A 12,238-nucleotide genomic window follows, 5' to 3' on the forward strand; every position below is an offset into this window, starting at 1 on the left:
GGTGTACATGTAGTCCTGCTCCTTCAGGTGGTCTGGGTGGTGTACATGTAGTCCTGATCCTTCAGGTGGTCTGGGTGGTGTACATGTAGTCCTGCTCCTTCAGGTGGTCTGGGTGGTGTACATATAGTCCTGATCCTTCAGGTGGTCTGGGTGGTGTACATGTAGTCCTGATCCTTCAGGTGGTCTGGGTGGTGTATATGTAGTCCTGATCCTTCAGGTGGTCTGGGTGGTGTACATGTAGTCCTGCTCCTTCAGGTGGTCTGGGTGGTGTACATGTAGTCCTGATCCTTCAGGTGGTCTGGGTGGTGTACATGTAGTCCTGCTCCTTCAGGTGGTCTGGGTGGTGTACATGTAGTCCTGATCCTTCAGGTGGTCTGGGTGGTGTACATGTAGTCCTGATCCTTCAGGTGGTCTGGGTGGTGTACATGTAGTCCTGCTCCTTCAGGTGGTCTGGGTGGTGTACATGTAGTCCTGATCCTTCAGGTGGTCTGGGTGGTGTACATGTAGTCCTGATCCTTCAGGTGGTCTGGGTGGTGTACATGTAGTCCTGATCCTTCAGGTGGTCTGGGTGGTGTACATGTAGTCCTGATCCTTCAGGTGGTCTGGGTGGTGTACATGTAGTCCTGCTCCTTCAGGTGGTCTGGGTGGTGTACATGTAGTCCTGATCCTTCAGGTGGTCTGGGTGGTGTACATGTAGTCCTGATCCTTCAGGTGGTCTGGGTGGTGTACATGTAGTCCTGCTCCTTCAGGTGGTCTGGGTGGTGTACATGTAGTCCTGCACCATTTTACAAAATACAGAGATGTGCACCCCCACATGAACATTGATGGGTTAACATTAACAAAAACATTAATGTCACTCACTTTCTTTGTCTTACTTTTATGTTGGGGTCAACAATCCTCAAAGTTCTGGAACTGCATTTCCCATGATGCTTTGGGGAGGTACACAGCAAGTATATTGGTGCCATAGAGTAGAGGAGTTGTTTTGTAGCCTGTAATATTAGTTTTCACTAATTTAAACAAATGCATATTTCAAGTTCTTGCATTATAAGGCATATTGTTTTTACTTTGATTTCCAATGGGATTTATGGACTTTTTCATGAGTCACGCTGTGACTCCACTAAGGAGGGTTTTAAAGCACAGTCATTGCCTCAATGAAGCGAAGCCACTGCTTCCACCGCTCTTTGTCACACAACCCAAAGTAGACAGCAGGAAACGAGGGGTGGCCGTCATGTGCATGAGGGTGTGGATAAGAGCAGGCATATGAGCCCTTCATGGCCCGGCTCTGCTTGACCCGGCTCACTTCTTGGTCCCAGGTCCTTTCCTCTGTTCCTGTTGCCACTGCAGGCAGTTTCGTGGGCTGCCATTTACAAAAATCTGGGTTGTGCGAATGAAACAAGTTGCACTTGCTAATGACGGTAGCTTGGCTCTTTAGGATTCAGACCGGCTCAGCTTCAGAGCTCGACCGAGGTGGCACTAAGAAGACGATCCACAACATTTCCCATTGAAGACACAAATATAACAGTTCTAATATACACAGAAGTGAACGGGCTCGTGGGAAATCAGACATTTTTGGAACACAATAGTTTCATTTTTGAGACTGACATAAGAGGATCTATATTGGTGTTTGGACCGGCAGCACAGGCAGAAACTAGCCAACAATGGATATTAAAAACCGGTAATGGTGTTGTTTCAAGATGAGTTAAGTGCTGCCGCTATTTGACCATTATTATCCATCCACTCAGCACTTCTGAGCTGTGAAACAACAAGAAGACAACGGCTGCTGTTTGGCAAGCAGCCGTTCCAGTATCGAACTTCCCCAAAAACCACAAACGGTTGCTTTTTATCCGTGCATGGATTACACAGACGAATAGAGGCGTTGATATAATGAAGGTTATGAACTATACATCTATGTTATGAATCTGGACAAACTGAAAACAGTCTCATGTATTGAGAGATGTTGCGCACAAAGGGAACCAGCCCACTGGCTGGGGACTCTCCGTTGGACGATGTAACAAGAGTAGCTCTGGCCTCCCGACAGCGTAGACCAGCGCGTACAGGTCCAACCATGAGCCAATCAGCAGGACAGATACACCTAAAGGAGGCGTGCTAGGGGGGGTGACATGGGGACATGGTGGCGGCAAACACACAGGAGATGGAATGTGATTGGGCAGCTCTCACACACACACACACACACACACACTCAGGTGGCAGCATGCACTGGACTGAAACATGCACATGCAGCCACAGTGACGGCAGACCAAGGTGTCGGGGTGTGGCTCCAGAGTAAGACTGTGAGGCGTTGCTTCTTACTTGGAGGTAAGGCTTGGTCAGTGGCAGCAGGAAAATGGTTTAGGTCATGGCTGGGTCGCAGCACTGGAGGGTGGCCGACAGGAGGGGAGGAGCCTACAGGACATCAGAGAGACAGGACGGGATAAATGACCATGAGGCCGGGGGGGGGCGCACCACAACCACCCGGCAGGCTAGGAAATGCTGAGGATGCAATATTATGGATCAATATATATATTATCTGGTTTGAATTTAACCCGATAACTAAAATTGTTTATTGGGAAAGCCATAATGTTTTACAGTGCATGATTTGTGTCCTGTTCCGAAACTGGAAATACAGTTTATATTGTCAACCAAAACCAAAAACAGAAATAAGCAGTAAAAACAAATGAGAAAATAAAAACGATATATTTCAAGAAGAACATACTGAAACGATATTGCCTGGTTAAAAACGAAGACAAATTAAAATACAGCTGGAGGGTCACCAGTTCAAGTCCCCACACGGACCAGGTATGGTGAATGGACTGGGAGTGGAAGAGGTGCCCTTGAGCAAGGCAACCCCCCCCCCAATAACACCACCAGCACCATCCATACCTACGCATATCACAAATAAGAAGTCATCAGTATGTGGAAAGAACACAGATGCCTTGAATGCATCGATAACAGCAGGTGTTAATGCAAAGCCATGACATATGATCTGCTCTGTAGATCTATCTATGAGCTCTTGTTCTCCAAGGCTGGGAAAAGAGGACCTCCTTGGGTTGGACACACTCAACATAGTTGTATGTATAGTTGTGACACATGTGCAGTGCTGGTCGGTGCCAGCAGAGTGTAATGTTAGCCATAGATAGCATAGCTAGCATCATAGCTAGCACCATAGCTGGCACCATAGCTAGCATCATAGCTAGCATCATAGCTGGCACCATAGCTAGCATCATAGCTAGCACCAAAGCTAGCACCAAAGCTAGCACCATAGCTAGCATCATAGCTGGCACCATAGCTGGCACCATAGCTAGCATCATAGCTAGCATCATAGCTGGCACCATAGCTAGCATCATAGCTAGCACCATAGCTAGCACCATAGCTGGCAATATTGTCAAACTAGAAAATAAAAGAAGATTCTAACATTCACATTCATTCATCAGTCAATACGCCAGTTCAGGTATTGGGAAGGAAACATGAAGTGAAAACTTAGTAAAGAGTGGATTATTATCTTTCTAAAGTGATAATGACTTGATAATAATTGGTGACTGTGGCTCAGTGGTGATCAGGGTCGTTCTTCAATCAGAGGATCGGCAGTTCGATCCCTGGAGCCACTGGTCCATGTCGATGTGTCCTTGAGCAAGACAACCCCAAATGTCTCCTGTAGCTGTGCCCACGGGGAGTGAATGTGTGTTTATGTTAGATACTGCTGATGTGCAGGTGTAACCTTAGCTCCTCCCATCAGTGAGTGAATGCGTGAATGATGTCATGTAGTGTTGAAGAGCTTTGAGTGGTTAAAAGACTAGAAAAGAGAAACACAAGTACAGGTCCATTGACCATTTGATTTAAATCACTTGTGTTTTCAGTTCACTCCCACAGAGCGGACTCTCAATCCAACAGATTGACCCTAAAGCAGCACTCACACAATGACACACACAGATCTTTAAATAGCTACGACTCACCACAGCAGTTCACTCACGTCCTTACTTAATCTGCTGCACTTTGATCAATAATCAGCATTTAGGATTTACACAGGTGGGACAGTTTTTCACACGGCATTATTTCAGAGCTATCGTCTGTGTGACACAATATGCTCATTCAAACTGTGGGATGCAGACACCCGGACAAAATGAGCTAAATAAATGTGTGAGAAAGAAAACGTTCAGGTGGAGTATGTTGTGTGTTGATGGGGAGAGAAAGGGGAAACAAATATGAAAGAACAAAGTTGTCTGTCTGCTGACTGCAGGGGGTTTCACTTTGTGGGTGTGTGAGAACTACTTTTCTATCACAGTCATAAAATGTACACATCCAGTAAAAAATATGAGGAGCGATCCAGTGAAACGAGGAGACCACACGGAACTGCTCAGACCAAAGCTGCTCACAGTCCATTATTACTTATTCTATTTCATCGTTACGTTTGAAATGGAGCATCTGTACAAGCATGATAGGCATTTCCCAGGTAATAGCTGGTGTAAATGAAATCAACATGGTATGTTTATTAGTATTGCATCAGTAAAAAGGGGCCTGTGGGCCGGAGAGATCGACGGATCTCTCTACAGACATCGAGCCCCACCATCTCGTTCATGTCTGCTGTGGTCAGCAGCAGTCTGTTGTCACCAGTGTGTTGTCACCAGTCTGTTGTCACCAGTCTGTTGTCACCAGTCCGTTGTCACCAGTCCGTTGTCACCAGTCCGTTGTCACCAGTGTGTTGTCACCAGTCTGTTGTCACCAGTCTGTTGTCACCAGTCTGTTGTCACCAGTCCGTTGTCACCAGTCCGTTGTCACCAGTCCGTTGTCACCAGTCCGTTGTCACCAGTCCGTTGTCACCAGTCCGTTGTCACCAGTGTGTTGTCACCAGTCTGTTGTCACCAGTCTGTTGTCACCAGTCTGTTGTCACCAGTCTGTTGTCACCAGTCTGTTGTCACCAGTCCGTTGTCACCAGTCCGTTGTCACCAGTGTGTTGTCACCAGTCCGTTGTCACCAGTCCGTTGTCACCAGTCCGTTGTCACCAGTCCGTTGTCACCAGTCCGTTGTCACCAGTCCGTTGTCACCAGTCCGTTGTCACCAGTCCGTTGTCACCAGTCCGTTGTCACCAGTCCGTTGTCACCAGTGTGTTGTCACCAGTCCGTTGTCACCAGTCCGTTGTCACCAGTGTGTTGTCACCAGTCTGTTGTCACCAGTCTGTTGTCACCAGTCCGTTGTCACCAGTCCGTTGTCACCAGTCCGTTGTCACCAGTGTGTTGTCACCAGTCCGTTGTCACCAGTCCGTTGTCACCAGTGTGTTGTCACCAGTCCGTTGTCACCAGTCCGTTGTCACCAGTGTGTTGTCACCAGTCTGTTGTCACCAGTCTGTTGTCACCAGTCTGTTGTCACCAGTCCGTTGGGTCTCCCTGATGGAACGTGAGCTGCTACATTGCTTTTAATAGGAAACATCTGAGCAGCAAGTGCTGAGTGACATTAATGTAGCTTAACAGAGATTTAAAATGTAAAGTAAAGTGGACCTATTACATAATCAAGACGACAAGTAAACATATGGGAAGTGTTCTGACTAAAATAATGTGAAAATAAGGAATAAAAGCCTGTCTTTAATATATTAACAGTGGTGATTTCTATTTGCATGCTTTATGGTTATGGAGCCTGGAGTGTAGCACTTGACTAATCACACAAATACAAATATATTATTTAGTTTACTAGCTAATAATGCTTCCTTATTCAGAATTTAAATTGTGAATTATTATTAATAACTTCCAAATGCTTCTCCCTTACTTTTATAGTTGACACTGATCTCACCATCTCACAATAAGTCGTTTCGACCTTAAAATGTAAAGATCCGATGTGTGTAATTGAAAGCGCTCTTTAATTTAAGGAAGTGAAATGAAGTCAAACCCAGAGGCCCGCTGTCGTAATGAAGACCCTCATGTTACAGTCTGAACCCAGAATGAAGCTGACAACCAATTACAAGTTGTGTTTCATCTCACCGGTGTTTCCATCGCTGGGCCCGGCCACAGCCGGCTCCCCCTCCTCTCGTCTCCTGGCCTCCTTCAACCGCCCCGTCCTCCTCTCTCCTCCTGCCCCACCCACCTCCTGGCCCTCCGGCATGCGCCCGGTGTCCGGTACCGACTCAAAGGCGCTCTCCTCGTCCTCGTCTTCGTCCTGGGAGGAGAACACGGTGCTGCCGGAGAGCCTGTTGCTGTCCACGGAGGAGAGGCGGGTGTGGCTACAGAAGCGGCTCCTCCCCTCGTAGCCCGAGTTGCTGTAGCACGACGTGCTGTAGCAGGAGGTGCTGTAGCAGGAGGTGCTGTAGCAGGAGGTGTCGCAAAACTCACACTCGTTCTCGCCCGGGTGTCTGTGGGTGCTCCCGCCGACTCTTCTCCCTCCTCCGTTGCTGGAATCCCCCTCCTCGCTCTCCAGGCAGGAGGGAGAGATCCTCCTGACGGCGGTGTGTCCTCCTCCTCCTCCTCCTCCATCACCCTCCAGGAGCTGGTTGAGCTCAGAGAGACGTTCAATGGAGAGGCTGCGCGGTAGGGAGCGGCGGCAGCAGGGGCCTGGACACTCTGGGACCTGCAGGAAACACAAACCTTTAAACTCACAACTGGACGTCATGGAAAGTCACCGGGGTTGATTGTCTGAGTCCATCTGAAATATGCTGAAAGGGACAAAGGACATCACCACTTCCCATTGACGACAGCATTGACGCAGCATTGAAACGAACGTTTGAAAGTGTGCACACAGAAGTTATAGCTTGTCAAGGTATGCAATGTCCTCAACAACCAAAGATAGGTAATGCCACATAAACTATTGGGCTTTTAGAGACCCAATATTTAGTGACCCCAGTACAGTGCTATCATTTAGTTTACATCTTAAAAACATGTCACAGCTTCTTGTTATTCTACAATAACTTGAGTACAGTGTTTGGCGACACCACCCACCTCTGTCCATAAACTGGCCGTACCTGAGAGGGAGAGTGGGTTGTGTCATCCTCTTCCTCCTCCTCCTGCCCCTCCTCCTCTTTGGAGGTTTTAAGTGTTGGTGATGTGGAGGTGGTGTCTTGGTTGCTCGTATTCTCTCCCTCCCCGGTCTCCTCCTCCTCCTGGCTCAGGGTTCTGTGCTGGGCCGAGGGGAGACTGTGGAGGAGGTGGTGGATCCGGATGTAGTGGGACCGGGGCGTCTCTGGCTCGCCGCAGGCCGACGCGATCACCGTCTCCAGTTCTGACACCGGGAGGGAGCAGGGGCGGTTCTTGCGGCGGGCGGGAGCATGGGAGTTGTAGTTTACGAAGATGGATTGGCAGGCGCAGGGGACGCCACCTCTGTCCTCTCCCTCTGTTACCTCCTGTGGGGCCCCTTCAGCTTGCTCTGCAGAGGGCTCCTGGGATGTGCCGTTTCCCTCGGTGGGGGCCTCCATAGAAGCACCCCCACTGTTTGCTGATTCTACTGCGGGAATGTCAGAGTCGGGCTTTGGCTGTGTTTCCTCCCCAGCCTCATCTTCTTCTTCTACTGTCGTCTCCTCCTCAACTTGTGGTGCAGACTCTGCTCCTTGCTCCCCCCACCCCTCCTCCTCTCCCTTCTGCGGCCCCTCCTCCCCTCCTCCCCAATCTCCACTGCTCTCCTCCTGCTGTTCAGCCAGGGCCGCCTCCTCCTGCTCCACCTGTGGCTCCGCAGACGGGGGCTCCTCCCTCACTGTGCTCTCCTCCTCTGCAGCTTCTCGCTCCACCGGCATCGCCTCAGGCTCCGCCGTCTCGGCAGGAAGAGGCTCCTCCGGTTGGGGGGCTTTCGCTGCGGAGGCTGGCGGCACTGAGGTCTCGGGGTCGTGGGGGGCGTCCAGGGGGAGGTCGGGCATGTCAGGTCCCACGCTTAGTGTGTCATCGTCATGTGCATCGGCGGCGTGGCTGTCATTGCCCCGCTCAGGACCGGCTGCCTCCATGACCAGGGAGATCTCCTCATCATCTGAGGACAGAACACATGGAGAGGTTGTTGCCGTTAAATTGGCTGGTGTCCATCATATTCTTGATACTTGAAGCATGGACTAGTTTGAGTGTTACACAAAAACAATGCAGCTGAGCGAGGAATATTACTTTTCAAAGCCGGGTGCCTACATCACCCAGAATGCAACATAACCGCTGACAGTTTGGTCGGGGATTCCGGTGCACAGCGGAATATAGATGTGTGGTGAGCTCCGTATTTGTTTTCATCTCATACTTCAAGTCTTTAGACTCAAGTATCTTCAGAGAACAGCAGCCGATCACATATGTAGAAACTCCTCCAGCCCAGTGAGGGTCCTGGGACAGAGGAGGTTGTATGCTGTATGACCTCTTCTGTCAAGCCCTTTGTGATTATGGGCTGTACATGTGTCATTAACTGAATTGAATTCATAACCATGGATTATTTACTCACACTTAATTGCAGAAACCCCCCGAATGAATGAAGTTAATCAGCAACTGGGTTCTGCTTCAATGTACAAGGGGTAACTAAGTCAGACGTACGTGAAACTCAAAGATGAATCTGAGATCTGTGCATGCTGGATGCTTCATATGATTTAGCTACAGCTGTTGTCATCCACTGAGGACCATTCTTTAGCCAATGACTTCAAACTAACAATGAGAAACCTGCCACCTCACCGCTTATCCTTTTTAAATGACATGGTTATTAAAATCTTACTGAAAATGTACAACTGAAAATGCACTCTTTTATCCAAAGGAGGACCTGTGTGACATTGTACCTCAGAGTTTAAACAATTGAGACTTTTGCCAAAGTCTGTTTATTTTATTTGTATTTATTTAATATTTAATCATTTATTTAATAATTGTACTTTATTTGTCTATATATTGTATATATATATATACATATATAATGTATGTATTATTATAATTGTTCTCCCTCTTATTAATAATCTGTTTGTGTACATGCAGGTATGTATGTATACATGCATGTTTGTGTACATGTATATATATTTAGATAAATGATTGCTGGATGGTCTCTTGCCTGATGTACCTGGGTGAATAGAGGAGATCAGCTCGAAGCGGAACTGCAGCTGACCGCAGACGTGATCCGTTGGCAACCTGCGACCCAGAGAGTAGCTCACTACCCGATCCCTGTGGACAGAAGACAGAGAGGGACGGTGAATAGAGTGCCAACGGAAAGAGCAGAGAAGTGAAACATGGCCACTGAAATGAGAGCTAAAATCAGATGGCCATGTGAGTTTGAAATTGGCCCCCGCATCCTCCATCTCATCCTCTGTGTGTGTGGGCTCGTGGATGTGGGAAAGCTTCCACAGCTCCACTTAAATCATGTACTGGAGTCATATGTGGACTGATGACGAACACGGTCCTACGAGACTCTTACAGCTTTGCTGCATTCCTGTGTGTGCTGTGGTGTTTGGGCTTACCCAATGGCGTGTTTTTCCAGCAGCCTCTGGACGGGGACGGCGAGCTTCCCAAGGAAACGCTTGATGATTGGCCGACTCTTGGCAAACTTGTCCTTTACCTCGATCTCCAGGACGTCAGTGGGCAGAGACACGAAGTTGAACCTCTGGAGAAAGAAGCAGAGGAGAGAGTTTTGTAGGAAATATACTGCAGCCGGGACTATGTGACAAGGAAAAATATATATATGTATCTGCAGGGCTAGGTGTGCTGTGTGTTATGTTATGTGTTATGTGTTATGTTATATGTGTTAGGTGTTATGTGCTATGTGTTATGTGTTATGTGCTATGTTTTATGTGTTATGTTCTATGTGTTATGTGTTATGTTCTATGTGTTAGGTGTTATGTGCTGTGTGTTATGTTATGTGTTATGTGTTATGTTATATGTGTTATGTGTTATGTGTTATGTTATGTGAGTTATGTGTTATGTGTTAGGTGTTATGTGCTGTGTGTTATGTTCTATGTGTTATGTGTTATGTTCTATGGGTTATGTGTTATGTGTTATGTGTTATGTTCTATGTGTTATGTGTTATGTTCTATGTGTTAGGTGTTATGTGCTGTGTGTTATGTTCTATGTGTTATGTTCTATGTGTTATGTGTTATGTTCTATGTGTTATGTTCTATGTGTTATGTGTTATGTGCTGTGTGTTATGTTCTATGTGTTATGTTCTATGTGTTATGTTCTATGTGTTATGTGTTATGTTCTATGTGTTATGTTATATGTGTTATGTGTTATGTGTTATGTTATGTGTGTTATGTGTTATGTGTTAGGTGTTATGTGCTGTGTGTTATGTTATGTGTTATGTGTTATGTTCTATGTGTTAGGTGTTATGTGCTGTGTGTTATGTTATGTGTTATGTGTTATGTTCTATGTGTTATGTTCTATGTGGTATGTGTTATGTTCTATGTGTTATGTGTTATGTGTTATGTGTTAGGTGTTATGTTCTATGTGCTATGTGTTATGTGTTATGTTCTATGTGTTATGTTATGTGTTATGTGTTATGTGCTATGTGTTATGTGTTATGTTCTATGTTCTATGTGTTATGTTCTATGTGTTATGTGTTATGTTCTATGTGTTATGTGTTATGTGCTATGTGCTATGTACTGTGTTATGTGTTATGTGCTATGGTCTATGTGTTATGTGTTATGTTCTATGTGTTTTGTGTTATGTGCTATGTGCTATGTGTTATGTGCTATGTGCTATGTGTGGTGTACTATGTGTTATGTGCTATGTTCTATGTGTTATGTGTTATGTGCTAAGTGTTATGTGTTATGTGTTTTGTGCTATGTATTATGTTATATGTGCTATGTGTTATGTGTTATGTGTTTTGTGCTATGTGTTATGTTCTGTGTTATGTGTTATGTTCTATGTGTTATGTGTTATGTTCTATGTGTTAGGTGTTATGTGCTGTGTGTTATGTTCTATGTGTTATGTTCTATGTGTTATGTTCTATGTGTTAGGTGTTATGTGCTGTGTGTTATGTTATATGTTATGTGTTATGTTCTATGTGTTAGGTGTTATGTGCTGTGTGTTATGTTATGTGTTATGTTCTATGTGTTATGTGTTATGTTCTATGTGTTATGTGTTATGTGTTATGTTCTATGTGCTATGTGTTATGTGTTATGTGTTATGTTCTATGTGTTATGTGTTATGTGCTATGTGTTATGTGTTATGTTCTATGTCCTATGTGTTATGTGTTATGTTCTATGTGCTATGTGTTATGTGTTATGTTCTATGTGTTATGTGTTATGTTCTATGTGTTATGTGTTATGTGCTATGTGCTATGTACTATGTGTTATGTGTTATGTGCTATGTTCTATGTGTTATGTGTTATGTTCTATGTGTTATGTGTTATGTTCTAACATGTGTTATGTTTTATGTTCTATGTGTTTTGTGTTATGTGCTATGTGCTATGTACTATGTGTGGTGTACTATGTGTTATGTGCTATGTTCTATGTGTTATGTTCTAACATGTGTTATGTTTTATGTTCTATGTGTTTTGTGTTATGTGCTATGTGCTATGTACTATGTGTGGTGTACTATGTGTTATGTGCTATGTTCTATGTGTTATGTGTTAAGTGTTATGTGTTATGTGTTTTGTGCTATGTGTTATGTTCTATGTGTTATGTGCTATGTGTTATGTGTTATGTGTTATGTTCTATGTGTTATGTGTTATGTTCTATGTGTTATGTGTTATGTGCTAAGTGTTATGTGTTATGTGTTTTGTGATATGTGTTATGTTCTATGTGTTATGTGTTATGTTCTATGTGTTATGTGTTATGTGCTAAGTGTTATGTGTTTTGTGCTATGTGTTATGTTCTATGTGTTATGTGTTATGTTCTATGTGTTATGTGTTGTGTGCTAAGTGTTATGTGTTATGTGCTATGTGTTATGTGTTATGTGTTATGTGTTATGTGATATGTGTTATGTGTTATGTGCTAAGTGTTATGTGTTATGTGTTTTGTGCTATGTGTTATGTTCTGTGTTATGTGTTATGTTCTATGTGTTATGTGTTATGTGCTATGTGTTATGTGTTATGTGTTTTGTGCTATGTGTTATGTGTTATGTGTTATGTTCTGTGTTATGTTCTATGTGTTATGTGTTATGTGCTATGTGTTATGTGTTATGTGCTAAGTGTTATGTGTTATGTGTTTTGTGCTATGTGTTATGTTCTGTGTTGTGTGTTATGTTCTATGTGTTATGTGTTATGTTCTATGTGTTATGTGTTATGTGCTATGTGTTATGTGTTATGTGCTAAGTGTTATGTGTTATGTGTTTTGTGCTATGTGTTACGTTCTATGTGTTATGTGTTATGTGCTATGTGTTATGTGTTA

The 12,238-nt window shown here is 44.8% G+C and overlaps 1 protein-coding gene across 1 annotated transcript in view; it reads right to left on the reverse strand.

Moving 5' to 3' along the window:
- LOC117749537 (E3 ubiquitin-protein ligase HECW1) overlaps positions 1-12,238 on the reverse strand; it is a 62,799-nt gene that overhangs the window by 22,235 nt on the left and 28,326 nt on the right. Inside the window, exons 7-11 of the mRNA XM_034560151.1 lie at positions 9,371-9,513; positions 8,977-9,077; positions 6,941-7,932; positions 5,967-6,549; positions 2,311-2,403 (exon numbers count right to left, since the gene is read on the reverse strand). Of these exons, the coding sequence (XP_034416042.1) occupies positions 2,311-2,403; positions 5,967-6,549; positions 6,941-7,932; positions 8,977-9,077; positions 9,371-9,513 (1,912 nt within the window). The remainder of the gene's footprint in view (positions 1-2,310; positions 2,404-5,966; positions 6,550-6,940; positions 7,933-8,976; positions 9,078-9,370; positions 9,514-12,238) is intronic.

The sequence above is a fragment of the Cyclopterus lumpus genome, chromosome 20, assembly GCF_009769545.1.
Source record: "Cyclopterus lumpus isolate fCycLum1 chromosome 20, fCycLum1.pri, whole genome shotgun sequence".
NCBI lineage: Eukaryota > Metazoa > Chordata > Actinopteri > Perciformes > Cyclopteridae > Cyclopterus > Cyclopterus lumpus.